This window comes from Rutilus rutilus (genome assembly GCF_951802725.1).
Source record: "Rutilus rutilus genome assembly, chromosome: 3".
Lineage (NCBI taxonomy): Eukaryota > Metazoa > Chordata > Actinopteri > Cypriniformes > Leuciscidae > Rutilus > Rutilus rutilus.
Genome location: NC_140211.1, coordinates 27,232,134 through 27,249,847, shown reverse-complemented (window position 1 = coordinate 27,249,847; position 17,714 = coordinate 27,232,134). Strand labels below are relative to the sequence as shown.

General features: G+C 37.8%; 2 protein-coding genes across 4 annotated transcripts; both read left to right on the top strand.

Annotated features, from left to right (window-relative positions):
- Positions 1-62: 62 nt before the first annotated feature.
- On the top strand, positions 63-10,486 carry fbxo3 (F-box protein 3). Of its 3 annotated transcripts, none has more exons than XM_084405559.1 (11): positions 63-181; positions 3,506-3,595; positions 3,708-3,871; positions 3,946-4,060; positions 4,221-4,425; positions 4,797-4,842; positions 4,938-5,022; positions 5,117-5,239; positions 8,203-8,318; positions 8,504-8,674; positions 8,802-10,486. In XM_084405559.1, the coding sequence occupies exons 1-11, from the start codon at positions 90-92 to the stop codon at positions 8,813-8,815; spliced, it is 1,221 nt and encodes a 406-aa protein (XP_084261685.1). In that variant the 5' UTR covers positions 63-89; the 3' UTR covers positions 8,816-10,486. The 3 variants fall into 3 exon arrangements, with proteins under 3 accessions (XP_084261685.1, XP_084261684.1, XP_084261683.1); XM_084405558.1 differs by having other exon boundaries at positions 8,504-8,685; XM_084405557.1 differs by having other exon boundaries at positions 8,504-8,694.
- A 1,710-nt stretch (positions 10,487-12,196) lies between these two features.
- cd59a (CD59 molecule (CD59 blood group) a) lies at positions 12,197-14,731 on the top strand. Its single transcript, XM_084403917.1, has 4 exons — positions 12,197-12,299; positions 13,592-13,666; positions 13,756-13,857; positions 13,950-14,731. Exons 2-4 carry the CDS (start codon positions 13,612-13,614, stop codon positions 14,147-14,149), a joined length of 357 nt encoding a protein of 118 aa, XP_084260043.1. The 5' UTR covers positions 12,197-12,299; positions 13,592-13,611; the 3' UTR covers positions 14,150-14,731.
- Positions 14,732-17,714: the final 2,983 nt, after the last annotated feature.

Here is a 17,714-nt window from a genome sequence, read left to right as displayed (position 1 = left end):
CAATATTTGATAACAGAGCAGCGTGCGGACACGCCTTCTTGTCATCGCAGTGAAGGGGGCGGGGCCTCGCGTCTGCATTCGCTACCAAGATGGCAACGTCCATAGCGCTCAGCCTGGATAACTTACCGTCTGATCCCTTATTGCTGGTGCTGTCATTTCTGGACTTCCGAGATCTGACCAGGTAGACATTTTTCTTGAACCATGCCGTTAGTCCGTGCAATTGCAAAGATGTTTTAAGCATGTTTGTTCCTTGAATGAGCTTGAAAAATAATATCCGCTCCACAGTTAGCTGGCAATGCTAACAGGATAGCTTATGATATTACTCAAGCAAGTTCTTTTGATAGACAGTCACGATTTTACCACAATAATGTCCGTTTTCAATCATTATATAAAGACACTAATCTGTGTGAGCTGTTACACCCGATCATCTCATGCTTCTTATGCTTGAAGATAGAAGTGCATGACTTCATGTAAGTTGACAGTATGGTGCAATAAGTGGAGACAGGCAACACTAAAGCATTATTTCTGCTGCAATCGCACGCTGATGGTAGCTGTTCGTGTTTTGTGGATCGTAAGTTGAGTTGTGCTATGATGATAAATATTTTGGTCTGGGAAATGAGCAGGGAGGATCACGTGACGCTGGTCAGCTGGAAGTTTGCGTAACACCGCCGGTGCAACTAAGTTTTCCTCACTGTTTATAGAATCTACTGTAAAGACTGTAAAGCTTTACGTGCGCCTTTTAACACTGTTCTTAACTGAGTAATCCACTAGGCTATAGCTTTTAGGCCTATGTTATGTAAATTTTGCATCCTCAAGAGACTGAATGTTTAGGGGTGATTATTCCGTTTTTCAGGAATGTTTCTGTTCCTTTACGGTGGTGGTAATACAATTATTCAAATACTCAATCATCACTTGTCATCAAGTTTTAAAATATACATCATAACATTTACATTTATTCATTTGGTAATACTTTAATTGTGACTTACATTGCACTCAAGGTCTCCTAACAATCATTTTTTTGAGTTTTTTTTTTTTTGCCCCCACCTGGCACCTTTTTAAATCTCTCATTACTCTATATTATCACCAAATATTGGATTCAATCTTTTCGTCAACTTATTTTCTTTTAAAAGTAGGACAGGTTTTGTATTTCTTTTTTAAACTGATTGATCGAGATAGAAAATAAGAGAAACATTTAGTGTTCGGGAGCATGTTCATCGTCTACATGTGTGCTTACAGAGAGAAAGGCCTCGGACCTTTGCATGTGTGGATACATGTGCGCACACACACACGTGCACAACTAAACTTTTTTGAGTATTTCAGGCTTTCTTATTTACAGAGATGAACTTTCTCCTCAGATCAATGAGGCCTACAATCAATGAGTTTCTAAAATCAATACAAAACCTGCCCTAATTGAAAGAAAACAAGTTGACAAAAAAATTGAATCCAATATTGAAACTCCAATATTTGGTGATAATATAGCATAACAAGAAATTTATAAGCAATTTTTTTGTATGCCGGTCATTTTTGATTGGGGAACAAGTGTGGCGTTGTTCCATTTTGTACAAAATAAAAGCATTTCAAAGCAAACTTCATGGTTAAACATTAAAGCACACTAGTGTGATAAACAGTGCAAATTATTTCCATATTTTGTTGACTATTGACAAATTTATCGACAAATAATGCTTCTTTTCATTCAAAAACTGAGGTAGGGTAAGTGTACCCATTAAGCCCATGTGCCCTTTAAGCCCACTTTCAACTCTGAAGTCAAATTAAAAAAAGAAAAAAATAATATTTTATGCTGCTTATTATTTTAACCAATCCAGTGATTTGTTACTTCCCTGGCATTTTTAATTGCATGCCAATCACATTTGTCAATGTTGAGTTAGCCCCACCCATGTGCATGCTGTCTCAGGGGACCTCACACAAAGTCACCCCAAAACTTTGGTGTTTCTGGACCCTTCAGAAATCAATACATTTCAGCAATTTTCAGCCATTTCTTTGGTAACTACATTGATATTATGTCAAATAAGAGATAAATGTATTGTTTTTTGTGTATGAACAAATAGTATTTTATCATTTTATATCATTTTCCTTTAAATGGAAAGATGAGTTTTATTAGCTTTCGTTCAAAGCTAATCTCTAGATCAAACCATTAGCCTTACAGAAAGATAGACTGCCAAAGAATTAAGCATGTGAACTGCAAACAATGAATGTTTTGTAATTCATTTTACATTCATTTACAAATAAATGCATCATAAATTGTTTTGTAGAGAAGATTATTTTTATAAATTAACTTTTTTTTTAAGATGGGCTTAAATGGTACAGTGCCACAAAACGCATGCAAACTAGAGCCAACACAAGCTAACCTTGAATGAAAAAAACTTAACATTTCTCAGTGTGGGTACAATGAAAATTACTATGATACTAGTCCACAGTATATTTAAGCTCCATGCATGCATTTGTAAATATATCTTACATTTTTAAAGGAAAACATTGTCTTTTTTCACCATTACTCACTGTGTACCATTTAAGCCCACCTTATGTATTTCAATGAAGAATCCCTCTAATTGCAAACTAAATATAATATATAAATATAATATTTATATAATATATATTTTTTTTAAAGTGTTTAAAGATAACATGTCTTTGTGTGCTTTTACCTTACTAACCTTTTAACCTTACTTACACACAAATTACACACATTCATTCAAATGAGATAGAGCCCGGTTTGTCGTAAAGTCCTGTATGTATAACCGGGCATAATTTGGGAGCCAAGCTGAGTTAAGGCTTGAGATTCTGGGCATGGAGAGCTCCCAGAGGGACCCTATATTCCCCACAGTCCTGAGCCCCTGGGACCGTCCGGCTCCGAGATACTGCCACTTCCTGTCCAGCTTTGACCGGGCAAAACTTGGGGCCCAAGCCGAGATGGGGCTCTGGACTCAGGGCATGGAGGGGTCACCCAGTGGGCCGCCTATGCCGGGAGTATTGAGCCCTAACTCGGCTTTCTTCCCGAGGTATGGTCACTTCCACCCACTAGGAGCCCCCCCTAAGCCCAGAATATGGAGCCCCAACTTGGCTTGGCTTCCGAGATACACCCGGTCTAACTTCCAGCTTGACTCCAACTACAACTCCAGTCAAGCCAACTTAAGGCTCCAAACCCCCGGCCACTAACACCAACCCATCCCACCCAGGGCTCTAATCAAACATTAGCAAAAGGATTTTTTTTATTCTTCCCTGTCACTGAATAAATATATTGATGTTTTACTTCTTTAAAATCAATAAAAAAATATATATTTAATGAATCAAAGATGATGTGGGCTTATTTGGAACACATGCGGGCTTAAATGGTGCCAAAAGTACCAATTAAGCCCATGCCAGACTGATGATCAAAGATGTTCCCGGTCAAACACAGCAAAAGGGTCATTAGATGAAGCATAGTCTGAAATGAATTCGAAATGTAGTCGAAAGTTCCTGTTGTACCGAATCTGGTGTGTTTTTTTCTCAGCTGCAGTTTTGTAAGTCGTCGACTCAGTGAGCTGACAGGTCATAACCCCCTATGGAAGAGACTTTGTCAGAAGCACTGGCTCCTTACTGAGTAAGCGGACTCAAAATGCCCTCAGAATAATTTCACTAATTTATGACACATGCATTTTTCAGCTTTTTAAAAGATTTTTTTTGTAATTAAAATATGGTGTTGACTTTTTAAGGGCAGACAAAACCCACAGAGGCCTGTCCTGGAAGGAGCTGTTTCGGGAGTATTATGCTGATCTGGGCCGTTACATTGACTATTACAGCACTCTCAAGAAAGCTTGGGATAGCCTGAAAAACTACCTGAATCAGAAATGTCCTCGAATGATAGCTTCACTTAAAGGTCTGTCTGTTACTAATCCAGTCATTTTTTTGAAAAACTATGGGTGTTAATTTTGTTTTCCTTTCTCTGAGAAGAGGGAGTAAAGGAGGAAGAGCTAGAGGCCATTGAGGCCCAGATTGGCTGCAAACTCCCTAATGACTACCGTTGCTCCTATAGGATACACAATGGACAAAAACTGGTGGTCCCTGGGTAAGACTTCTGAGAATATCCTTGATAATTTCAAAAAAACAATTTACTTTTCAACTCTTAAAAGATTATTAGAATTGATTTAAATGCTCATAAATGATTTGAATAGCATTTATACACGCAAGCAGACAAACTTCTCTTGCTCTTCTACTCCTCTCCACAGGCTGATGGGCAGCATGGCTTTGTCCAATCACTACCGCTCAGAAGACCTTTTGGACATTGAGACAGCGGCAGGGGGATTTCAGCAGAGGAAGGGGATGCGGCAGTGCCTTCCACTCACGTTTTGCTTCCATACCGGCCTTAGCCAGTACATGGCCCTGGAGAGCACAGAGGGACGAACACGCAGTGAGATCTTCTATCAGTGCCCGGTTAGATCACTACCCTCAGACCACAACAAACAATCATGCATGAACACACACTCATGCAAGGCTAGTGAACCATTCTGAAAGTGCAGCTGTGATGCAGATCATCTTTTAATGAGGCAGCCAGTGGTTATATAGGAGCTAAAGACCAGATGGTAAATGTTAAGAGCCTCCCAACTGCTTCGTGACTCCTGACTGATAGGAGCTGAAGCAGTTCACCACATCAGATACGATTCTGCTTGTGCATGTGGAGGTCTCCGCTAGATAAGAGAGGGATTTTTCTTGCATCGTTGCACTTTGACCAGTGAGGGGTGCTCTTGTCGTCTTGTCTAATGCAGCCCTTCTTGCTCATTCTGTTTTACGCTTTTTCTTCACAGGATCAATTGGCACAAGATCCCTCTGCGATTGACATGTTCATTACAGGTAACAAAGAACAAATGGCTGCATTAATGCATTGCTGTTTTATGGATCGATTCAGATTATATGAACTCTTCTCTCTCCTCCGTTCTTGTTATCAGGGTCTGACTTTACTGAGTGGTTTACCTACTATGTTGACAATGTTGTAACAGGAGAATACCCCATCATTCGAGACCAGATCTTCAGGTGGTCCACCTTTTGTTATCTTACACTTAGTAAAGAAATCACAAAAGCCTATTATAATGCCTCTTTACATTTTTCCCCCTTTATTTTTGTTCAGATATGTTCATGACAAACGCTGTGTGGCAACCACTGGTGACATCACCGTATCAGTCTCTACCTCCTTCCTGCCAGAGCTCAGTTCAGTCCATCCGCCACACTTTTTCTTCACCTATAGAATCAGGTACTACATAAATGCACACACATGTTAATTAGGCTTTGGTAATCTAAATCAGGCTATTTGTGTTTAGGTTGATTAAAAAAATCGTGAAAAAAACTAAACGCATATATTTGCAGAAAAATTCTTTTTTTCAGAATTTCACCAATAAATTGTGATTATTTTACAAAACAATTGATCTATTTCTAAATATAGCTAATTTTTTGCAAATGCTATCATGTTGGCATTGGACTACATAAAGACTATTAAACAGAGAAATATTCTCATAATTACAGATTTGAAGTCATGTCCCCAAGCAATGTCATCCCTTAAAAATGATCACCTTGCTCTTGTAATGATTTTTTATAAACTGCTTAAACTAGAGGATCATCAGTTTAATATCTGTATTTGTTGGGTACCTGGACACTGTGGAATCAAAGGAAATGAGGAAGCAGACTCTGTCAAAATTTGCACAGTACCTCCTATGGATCTAAAATCAATAATTCATTTCTATATTAATAACTAATGGTAAACAGAATGTGATTTATATACTATGAACAAACTTCATGAAATCAGCCCCAATGTTGGAAGAAGTTTCTATCAAATCTCAATCCGATGGGACCAGATTGTTTCTACCCCTGGCAGAAAAGGCAATTCCAGGATGAGTTTTTAATACTAGGAGAAGATCTACCAACATGTTCTTTCTGTCAAAACTCGTTATCATTGAAGCATGTTTTATTAGATTGTGCTGGTTTTAACCCTTTGAGATAATTTTTTATTCAGTTAACTCTTGAAAAAATTGTAAACACCTGATATAGTTTTACCATCAATTTATCTCTCCATGAAAATAGCCCCAGAAGCTGGCATGGCGTTAAAAACAATGCTCTGAACAAACATATAATCCTCTGACGTGATCCTGCCTGCCATTAAAAATAAATGTGGTTGTTCTTCTGAAGTCTGTACAGAGACGCAAACAAGCTATTTAAACAGGATGCTTCAAAGTGAATGTTCATTTGTCTTGATGTCAGCAGACTTGAGCGCACCAGAAAATAAACAGTGCATCTGTATACTGTATCCAGTGTAGACCGCATCAGTGATTATAATGGATTCTATTTGCTTTTGATGTGACTTAACATTCGTGTCCGATGTAGACAGGTGTCAGGTTTGTTCAAACGGCGTAAACTCATTCAACTAATTAGCTCAAAATGCAGTGAAGCCCTTCAATGGTTTGCTCTGAGACGCAAAACAGTTCTGCAGTGAAAATTTGCATTCATTTGAAATTTTTTGTTGATGATATAAAACAAAAAAGGACAATATTGATGGCATTGACAGTAAAATGACTAAAATGTAACTCATGTTAACTTAGGGTTTATTTAACTGTTTTTTTAAGTCAATATGACAATTGCAATCATGATGATATTCAGGAATAAATATAAGATAAATATAAGTACATTCGGTGTACAACCCCAAATCAAGAAAAGTTGGGACTTTTTGTAAAATGCAATAAAATCAAGAATCTTTTGAAAGATTTTGTTAATTTTCTTTCAACTTTATTTAACTGAAAAAAGTACAAAGAAAAGATTTCCAATGTTTTTTTTATAAATAAAAACACATTTTGATTTTGATGGCTGCAACACACTACAAAAAAGTTGTGACAGAGGTCAAATAAAAGTGAAAAAGTTAAACTCTTTTGAAACAGCCCATAGGTGAATTGGTAACAGGTGAGGGTATCGTGATTTGGTCATCTGAAGGAGCATCTCAGTATTTCCAAGCAAAGAGCTTGGGTCATGGGTCACCACTTTGTGCCAAATGTCATGAGATAATTGTCAGACAATTCAAAAATCTAATTTCTCATTGCAAGATTGCAAAGAATTTAGGTCTTTCACCATCTATTATACATAATATTGTGAAAAGATTCAGGGAATCCAGAGAAATCTCTGTACATGTAGGGCAAGGCAGGAAACCTCTGTTGAATGTACCTTGTGAACCTTCGAGCCCTCAGATGGCACTGCATGAGAAACCATCATGCTACTGTGTTAAATACAGCCACATGGGCTCAGGAGTACTTTAAAAAAACGTTGTCTGCTGCTTGCATCAAGGAATGCCTCTTGAATCTCTGTTACACAAGGAGAAAGCTATACATCAGTTCTATGTGTCCAGTGACGTGGAGGCGTATATTGGGATTGTACAGAGACATTTAATGGCATCAAGATGACATCTTTCCTGGGAAGCAAGACAATGCCAGGCCTCATTCTGCATGTGCTGCAACAGAGTGGTTTTGTAGAGTCTACACATAGGGTGGATGTGCTTGACTGACTTGTCTGCAGTCCAGATCTGTCTCCCTCTGAAAATGTATGGACCATCATGAAAAGGAGAATCAGACAACAATGAGCAGATGTCTTGTATCAGGCGAGATTGGGCAAAAAATCCACTTGCAAAACTGCAACAATTAGTTCTCTCAGTTCCCAAACATTTAAAAAGTGTAATTAAAAAGAAAGGTTATGTGACACAGTGGTAAACATGTCTGTCCCAATTTTTTGGAGTGTTACAGCCATTAAAAAAAAAAAAAAAAAAATTACAAAATACAATTAAGTTGGTCTTTTAAGACAAAAACTCATGGGGGGAAATGGCCCCGTATATCTCGCATTAAATATCACGTAATGATATCACTTTCAGTCTCAAGGCATGTTTTCGTTTGGATTTTGCCAAGCAAGTGACATAATAATGGAAACTTGCGTTTTGTTAAAACGCTAATTATGATATTATCATAGACGATTCATATTGCACACCCCTACTGCAACGCCTCATCTATTTCTTCTCCCAGTGCTGCTGTCTAACCAAAAAGTAGAGATGTCAGTGTGGAATTTGTAAATAAACATCAAGCTGCTTTCTGCTGTAACTTGCTGTAATGCAACGCAGCTGTACTAAGACTTGACATAGGATGATACAATGAGCTGAACCTATGACCTCTGAGCTGTGCCATGCAACAGGATTGAGATGGCAAAGTCGGCCCTGCCAGAGAATGCATGCCAGCTAGACAGTCGGTACTGGAAGATCACGAATGCAAACGGAAATGTGGAGGAGGTCCGAGGCCCTGGCGTCGTGGGTAAGAGCCCATCCCTGTAACTAGTAAACTAGAACAGTTCGCACTGGTAACAGATATGTTGAATTATCACGATGAGACATTCTGACAGTATCTTTCTGACCATATAATTCATAGTGTGACAGTTGCGCTACTTTTTAAAGAATGTCCTGCATCTCTTTGTTTTTTGCGTGTGATGTACGTTGCAGGCGAGTTTCCAGTGATGACACCCGGTAAAGTTCACGAGTACGCCAGCTGTACCACGTTTTCCACCACTTCCGAGTACATGGAAGGCCACTACACATTCCACCGGCTCAAGAACAAAGAGGAAGTGTTTGACGTATCAATCCCACGATTCCACATGGTGTGCCCACCATTCCGTGAGTCAATGGTGCGGTCGGTAAGACGCTATTTATGTCTTTCTGTTTTATCCAAGAAAAATGAACATCCAAGGTGCTAATGTGTGTACATTAGATCCCTCATTCTGTGTTTTTCTCTCTCATTTAGAGCTCAGTCAGTGAGGTGTCTGCTCCTTATGATGACGACAATTCATCAGACACAGATGACTATGAGGAGGGAGAAATGCGTGGCATGAACATGGCTGACCCAGGAGGGCGCTGCCCTCGGCACATCTGATTCACTTTTTCATGCCCCCCGGCCAACACCCGCCCACAGATACTGATGCACAGACACTCTCGCACAAACAGGAGAGCAGGACAAACGGAGCTTTTAGGCATCCATTGTTTATTGTGATCGCCTTTGTGCCTGTCACCTCTTTTTCCAGTTTGTGAGGGCATGTGTCTGGTTGTGGCGTGGTTGTGTCTGTGCGCGCCTGTGGACGTGTGAGATCATTGTGTGCCTGTTTGAGTCTGCAAGTGTGTTTTGTGATTGAGTGGGAGTGAGGGAGTTTATTGAATGTGTGTGAGATTCTGTGAGATTGGTTCTTCTTGCCTAGGATTCACAGTGACCTGCCACTTACATAAAGGGATAGTTAAGCCAAAAAATGTAATTTACTTACCCTTATGCCGTTCCAAACCTGTATGTCTTTCTCTCTCCTGTCAAACACAAAAAGAATATATATATATTTTGTCCATGCAATGAAAGTCAATGGGGTCCTGTGTTGTTTTGGACCCCATTGGCTTTTATTGTATGGATAAAAACAGTTCTTCAAAATATTTTCTTTCATTTTCCACAAAAGTAAGTAAGGAATACAGGTTTGGAACGGCATGAGGTTGAGTAAACAACGACAGAATTTTCATTCTTTTTGAACTATCCCTTTTAAGACCTTACAGTTGCATTAAGAGCATGAGAAGAAAGTATGACACTACTGTTAGCATAAAAGGACACACACACTGAATTAGGACTATATATTGCATTCTTCACAGAAAGGCAAAATGGAATCAATCCCATTCATTTCCTTCACAAGGCCTCAGGTATTGTGTAGCGTGTATGTGCTTGTGTATATATGTTTCTGCTTGTGTCGTCTGTACAGAGGGTTTCGGGGTCAGGCTGAGTTGTAAAGTGGAACTGATTTATTCAAAGATGAGTAAAAAGCACATAGACCCAAACCAGCCAGTTCACGCAAACATCAGCTAACCTGCGCGGTCATTACTTTCTCTAGTGCTCTGTGTTGGTTAGCTGTTCTGAGGTGCTGATGTCCTGTTCTCAGAAACGTACGAATGCATGTAAACAGAAGGTCAGTTAGAGCACATTGGTGTAAAGGAGAATCGTTTTAGATCATCTTAAGGGCTGGAGGTTACACAGACTCCTGTGAATAGCAAGATAAGAATTTTATAAGTTTATGGCATTATTATGACCTTTTCCCTTAAAATCCCGTGTAAGAGGTAAACGACCAGAAAAATGTCTTTGTTGCAATTTACAGCTCAGTTTTTCAGACAGAAATATTGGCAGACTAAAGAATTCCTCAGCTTTTTTCTCCCTTCCTGATAATGGCAATGTAAGTTAATCTTGCCTAAAGATATGTATGATTTTGATTTTCATGTTTATGACTGCAATTTTACGTTATCATCTTTGTATAATAATGCTGTGCAGTGGGATTTTTCAACAGTTTGCTATTATGTTCTCTGGTTAGCCCTATCGAACCTCTCAGATTAGTAAATAACTCTTGTTTTTTATTTTGTATGAGGTTTTTTTTATTTGGTGTAAATAAAAAAAGTAATGGTGTATCAATACCGCGTTTCACTATCGCATTATTTGTTAACATTCGCCTTGTGATCAGGATACTTTCTATATCTAAATACAAATACGCTGTTGATCAGAATATTTTTCTCCAGCCAGCCACAGTACTATTGTCTCATGCGCTGGAAAACCTCTGTTTGAAAACACTTATTGTTCTCACAACACAAAACGTAAAGTCATTTCTCTCACTCTGACCCTAACCCAAACCCAAACCCTCCCTCTTAGTGTCAGTTGTCATGGCAACATGTTGAAGAGCCCTTATTGTAGTCAGACTGATGTTTCTTTGTTACGCCTTTTTTTTTTTGGGGCCCTTATCTCCCATCTCTTTACTCATTCATTCTGAACTATTCTGAAAGGAAGACATTTCTGTAACTTATCTCAAGTACTTTCACAAACAATAGTTTTGCTTAATTCCCTCAAGTGACCACACTAGGACCAATACATAAGACATATAGAGCTTATGTAGCCCCGCCCCTTTTCAGCGCTGCATTCGTTGTGTCCTGTCTTCCGGTTTGAATTTGCACAGCATGAAGATAAGAACTTAGAGTTTTATGAATGATCCACTCGTTTTAAAATCTTCCCGGTCGACTGATATTTGTTATGACATCTGCCTCAAACATTACAGAGCTCATGTTAACTTTTGCTAACTCTACAATAAGTAAATCCACTTCACCAGCTAAATACTCTTCGACAGCGATGCAATAGAAATATACAGATCTACTGCAAAAACTGAAGTTCAAAGACAAAAATCCAAAAATGGCTGCACACCAGTGTTGCCTGTGTGCGGAGTAATTTTGATCATGTCTGTTCATGCAATGAAAGTATAACAAAAACAGCTCTTCAAAATATATTTTATGTTCCACAGAAGTAAGACAGACATACAGGTTTGTAATGACATGAGGGTGAGTAAATGCTGACATAATTTTAATTTGTGAACTATCCCTTTAAGACCTTACAACTAAATTTCTATTTTGACAGCCTCACATTTTTCATCTGTTCTTGTGCCACAGCAGAACGAATCCTTATGTGACCCCATGTCCAGTAATTCAGTAAGCCATGTCTTCTGAGGCATGACCTAGATGTGACCTAGAATAATTAGTTTGTATATTGCATAATTTATTATATTATAGAAGATTGCTTATACACAAGAACATTTTATGCTGGTCCAGCATTTTTTAAGAAGGGAAAGGAAAGTTTAGGAAGAATAAGAGACTGATGTTATGTGTATGCAGTATAATAAAGTCAGTGCTGAATCAACAGGGAAGCGTCAACAGATAATCAGAAAAAGTTAAACACAAGAATTGTTAAGAGAGAAGGAGAATAAAATAAGTGAACCAATGAGAAAGACATTCTTTGTGTTTTGTTTATGCAAGTAAGAATATAAACATTGTGCAAGTATGTTGAAGGGACAGATTTTGGCTCATGGCTGATTAAACTAAGGGATGGAAAATGTCATTGTACAAGAGTGAAAAAGATTAACATTCAGCTTTTGACTATCACAATGCTGTACTATCAGTACTATACTACTGAATAACTCTGTTTCAGGGTGACTGTCCCTACTGCTAATGTATAGTACATTACTTTGTGATTAATCAATTATTTAGGAATTCTTATAGGATGTTAGTTCTTTTTAACCCCATAATATATTAAATTTAAATATTTTAGGACGGTATGTAATAGAAAGGACACAAAAGACTCGTTGAAGAGCATTGTGGGCGTGTTTAAAGAAGAGTGATCGGGCTCCAGCTCTCCAGTTTTCAGACTGGTTTGGATGTCTCTGTGGTTGGATTCCTTCTTCACACTGAGGTAAGACTACAGAAGAGGAACTGGTCAAGATAACAGCATACTGCTTGAGGACATTCCCAGGCTGATTTATATCGCAATGTGCATTAAACGCATTTAGTTTTTCCATAGACGTGGTTTTTTTTAAGGTTGTGGTAGACAGTTATGATAAAATGTGTGACATTTAAAATAGCCTATTGGTTTATGTTTCATACAACTCTATTAAATGTGTAAGAGATATGTTAATACTATACATTTTTACTAAACTCTGGAAAGAAAATCAATTAATTCAAAATTTTATAAAAGTGAGACAAGCTGTCATTGGGTCAGTGACTCTAAACACAACATTTTCATTTTTTAAATTGGGATTTTGGTGTGAATCCTATCCAAATTCAAATTTAAATGAAATTGTTAGTTAAACTATTGAAAAATAAAGTATTTGTGAAGGTCAATTTAAAAAAATTTGAAATGTGTTCTCATTCATAAATGTTACGTCGTGCTAAGTGTATGATGCCATAAATATAAATATGTAAAAAATGTTATATGTATTGTTAATTATTATATTAGGATGTTCATTCAAGGCTGAATGAATTTCAAAGGACAAATAATACACCAGGATATTATAATAATGTATAAAGCTAAAATATAAAATATCAAGAACAATAATAGGTGTAGTTGCAGTAATAATGGTAGTAGTTATAATATAGGTCAGATCATTGGCTGGATTTACCTTAACCATATATTCCTTAGATAACCCACAACTCTTTCTCTTACCAGGATTATGTTAGTTGTCTAAAAAATGAAAACTCTGTTATCATCTACTCAGCATAATGTTGTTCCAAACTTGTATAACTTTCTTTCTTATGTGTAACAAAATATGCTATTTTGAAGAATGTTGGTAAGAAAACAGTTTTAGAGACTAAATTGACTTCCATTGTATGGACAAAAACAACAACATATCTCAAAATATCTTAATTTATGTTACACGAAAGAAAGTCATACAGGTTTGGAACAAAATTGGGGAGTAAATTACATTCTTGGTTCAAATATACCGTTAAGCATCTTTGAGCACATTACTGAAGCAACTGCAGGTGAACCGGTAACAAGTCGAAACACTATTTGAGTAGCTTTATTCCCTTTAAGGTCTAATCATATTCTGAATGTGAGGGCTTGAGACCATGTTGGCAAGTTTATAAATCAAAATTTTAAATCAAAATTTATGATGAGCATTCAATGACATCAGTAACATTCAGACAATTCTCTCTCTCTCTCTCTCTCTCTCTCTCTCTCTCTCTCTCTCTCTCTGCCACGATTAGACTGGTAAACTGAAGGCATTATGAAAGCTTCTGTTGGAGTGTGTGTGGTGTTCGTTCTGGCTCTGCTGGGGGTTGGTATGTATTACCATTGATCCTTTTTTCACAGTGTGTTTTTGTCCTATTTTGGAGTCTTATTCTTGCAAAAAATCCATTTGTCTCTTTAGGCTCTGCAATTAAATGTTACCACTGTAAGGACTACTCGGGCACATGCTCTAAAATTCGAGACTGCTACTATGATGATGCCTGCGTGTCCGTCTACGAAAGAGGTGTCAGCTCACTCATACTTAAAAAAAAAGTCTTTCTGTAATCTTACAACCATTCCCATGACCCTTTGACTTTTCATGTTTTGTTTTTTTAGGTGGCGACACATACCGGCAGTGTATAAAGTACTCTGATTGTCAATACAGCGTCATCGCTGAGAAATTTCCCAAACTTTCCAGCTTCAAGTACTCCTGCTGTACCTCTGACCTGTGTAACACAGCTCCTGTGTCAGTGTCCAGCCGCTCTGTGGTGGGAATACTGCTCTCACTAGCTCTCTTCTGGTGGGGTGTCCTCTAAAACATCACAAACACTAGGGCTTCTGCATTGTTCCTTGTAAAGCTGGTAGTGGTATCATGCAGTGAGAATGCAGAGATCTTCTATATCTTGAGTTAAGTGGTCAAAGAAGCATTCACAGCCTAAATCTCAGCTGCATGTTAAAACTGTGTGTGCTCAACGCTAAAGCTTGTAAGCTAAAGCTTGTAATTTTATTTTTCATTTTGCACTTAATAGTGAAAGGGAAACTGTCTGATTATAATTTATTGTGTTAAAATATTGCTCTCATTGTGTACGTGTACTCTTTCACAGCTAATCCTTTTATCCAGAAAAGTGGTACAACTGAGTGGGTTGTGAGGATTCTGATGCCGAGATTTTCAAAGGATTAATGTGTCATATCACTGTCATTTGCATAAATGCCCTTTATACTACCTGCTTTACCTCTTTATGAATGTCCATTTTAAAACTTAAAATCTCTTGAAAAACATTGTGTGATGTAGACATGCAGTCTTTTCAGTGTACTGATTAGCTTCTTGTTACCACTATAGCCAGCAAAACTTACTGAACTTTTATGCGACCAATAAAAGGAACATGCGGTTTTATGCTAATTGAGAGTTTGAGAATTCTGTTAAATATTAACGATTCCACGTGTATCTCGTTGTTTCTAATTTATCTGCAGTGCTATAAAGAACGCACGCACGCACACACACACTTTATCTACAGTGTTCCTGATTCGTGGAAAGTCCCAGACTGCTAATAATGTGCAAAAAAAAAAATTCAAGAAATATACATCATATAATCTTTAACATTCTTTCTTTCTCGGAATTCCAAATCGATGATTCTATCACAAGTGAAAATCAACAAGACAACAAGTGTAGCCCACACTTTTCACATGTAACTCGATTTTGACCTGTTTTGTCATCATTTTTTGAGAGTCTTGTTAGTGTAATAGGCAATGACCCTTTCCTGCCCTCTGGTTGTAGTGTGGATCACATCTTCCAAACTGGCATAGGATAATGTACCCAAATACCTGACTTCCACAACAATCTGACTTATATTCTCCATCTCTGCCATCACCCTCACTGCTTCTATATCCTCCTTGATCTTCAACTTCTTCCTTTCTTACTACGACCTCATTTTCTGATGCACTGCAGTCACTATCATTAATAGCCTACTTTCTGGAAAAGGTACAGCTTTTCCACTCTGTCTTGTATTAAACTCACAAACATCAACTTAAAACATAGGCAAAAAGGCTATACTGCCTACCAATAGTGCAGCTACACAGAAAATAGGTATCCCCTTAAAGGATTTTGCCATTTATGCATGATGCACAGATTTTTTGGTCTTTGAGTTATTGTTTTTACAAAATGTGCATTAAATGACCAAAAAATGCTCAATAGCAATTTTGCTTGCAATAAATGAAAAGTAATGATCTGTTTCTTAAATAATTCTTAGTTTATCCTGTTTTCCTAACATGTTTTGCATGGGGTATGACAATTTATAGTTTGACCCACTGCTTTTGGATCAGAGTGTGTTTAACTCATGTCATACATATGACCTCATGACTTCTTTATAGACCCTTACTGTTTGTACAGCTGAGATCAATCAGAGGCAAGAGAGGAAACCCAGTGAATGTCTTTCTGGCACTGAGAGGCTAGTGTGAAAATGTGTATTCTACATAGGCTATGGCATGCAGTAGCTAACCAAGAACGCACACTTAAAATCACTGGGCGTGAGATAAAATATCTAGGGTGGGCCTCCTATTGGCTCAATGTTTTTTGTTTTATTGAGTAATTGGTACACTATAGTTCAAGTGGAGGTGCAAACAGAACATTTTATCTGTAAAACTGCTAATAAAACTCTCTATGAGCAACTTCTGCACATATTAGGGCTTTTCACACTTGAAATAGTTAACCCTGGGTCATTCTAAACCCCGGATAAACGGAATCCTGGGTTATCTTGCTTCACGTTTCACATTGTATACTATACCCAGGGTTAACAGTTAATCCTGGGAATTCATAAACTGCTGTTTTACTCTGCACATTCCTAAACTCCAGGTTAAAGTCCTTATTTGCATATTTGCAGTGTCAGTACTGACTGGACAAACCCAGTAAAGGCTCTATCATTGCACGTCATCAAATTACACATTGCTGACTGTAATATCAAGTTTTTTCAAAGTGAACTATAAAGGTAAGAGAATGACGGTCTCTTCTTCACTCCAATTATCGCCTTTTCCATCGCCATTTGACATTTTTCCTATTTTTCCGCAGAAAAACCTGGGGTTAAGCGCAGTGTGAAAAGCCCTATTCATTACAGTTAGTTTGAGAAAACACAATTGCATTTTTAAATATTTGCAGTGTGTCATTGTGTTGCCTCATAAATCGCTGTCCTGTTGACCTGACAAGATTTTCTTCAAGACAAAAGACTTTCCCTTTTTTCCATTCTTACTGAGACTCTAAACATGCAAAAACACACAAATCCCACATTAGGGAATCCCTGAGTTTCGGAAGTGTCTAAACAACGCTCAGACACTGTTCAAACAGGCCCTCAGACATGCAGCTGAGCTCACATAGAACCAACACAATCAATGTAGCCTATTGGTTAAACAGAGGCAGGTGAACAGTTCACATGGATGTATATCAGGTTATGTGAGACTGATTGATAATGAGATTTGTTTCCATTCATTTTAACATTGTATTTCACATTAATTTGCTGTGTTCATTTCACATTAATTATGGCATGTTTATTGTTTATTTTCTGAAATCCACCAAATCAAATTCTTATTCTCATATTCTTGGAAAATTTCTTATATTTACCTGTCAACCACTCTCTGTGCCAGAACATTATAAAATACAGCAAGTTCATGTGATTGTATTCTCTGAAATTAACAGGATAGAATTATTGAGCAATTGTTACTTTAGAAAAATGTAAACTGTTTTTTTTTTAAGCTATTACGTGTTTCAAACTCTTAAGGAATGTGCTGATATGCAAATGTGCAAATAAACAGGTCTAACCCTCACTTGTCTTGGTATAAAATCACCCTCCAGTTTGATTCAATGAACACAGTCTGTACAACAATGGGCCACACATAATGTCTTTGATTTACTGATCTCCCAATGTTTTAGGTAACCCATTGTTTTTAAGAATGCATATTATATTTGCTAATACAACCTTGTGTCTGTATTGGCCAGAGGTTTTCTGTTTGCTACGGTAAAAGACATTGTCATGTATATAAAGCTTCTTTCAAGCCTGAGGTGTTCTGAGTTTGCTTAGTCTGTTTAAGAGCAGGAGGACTGTTTGGATATCTCACAAAACTGCTGCAGGGTGGTCCTGTGAGAGAGGAGGAGGACAGTACAGAAACGGGAATGGACACAAAGAGGAGAAGGTCTTTAAAGAGCACTTCCCCTGTATGTGAGAAAGAGAAGGAAGCATTCAATTCTGGGAGAGGAAAAAGTTGAGAGAGAGAGATCAAGAGAAAACCATGGATACAGAGTGACATATGTTCTTCCTTCAAAGAGACAATCTGAAAACAGAGAGAGACTAATCGCAACAAGGAACTGGGCACATTTAATAACAGAGGCAGAGATAA

Bases quoted from the DNA above. Each gene is read 5' to 3' on its own strand.
- fbxo3 (XM_084405557.1), top strand. From the start codon at position 90: ATGGCAACGTCCATAGCGCTCAGCCTGGATAACTTACCGTCTGATCCC. The intron at 4,061-4,220 runs GTAAGACTTCTG...TCCTCTCCACAG, and splicing joins CAAAAACTGGTGGTCCCTGG to GCTGATGGGCAGCATGGCTT. The intron at 4,843-4,937 runs GTAACAAAGAAC...TCTTGTTATCAG, and splicing joins GATTGACATGTTCATTACAG to GGTCTGACTTTACTGAGTGG.
- cd59a (XM_084403917.1), top strand. From the start codon at position 13,612: ATGAAAGCTTCTGTTGGAGTGTGTGTGGTGTTCGTTCTGGCTCTGCTG. The intron at 13,667-13,755 runs GTATGTATTACC...TTGTCTCTTTAG, and splicing joins TCTGGCTCTGCTGGGGGTTG to GCTCTGCAATTAAATGTTAC. The intron at 13,858-13,949 runs GTGTCAGCTCAC...TTGTTTTTTTAG, and splicing joins CGTGTCCGTCTACGAAAGAG to GTGGCGACACATACCGGCAG.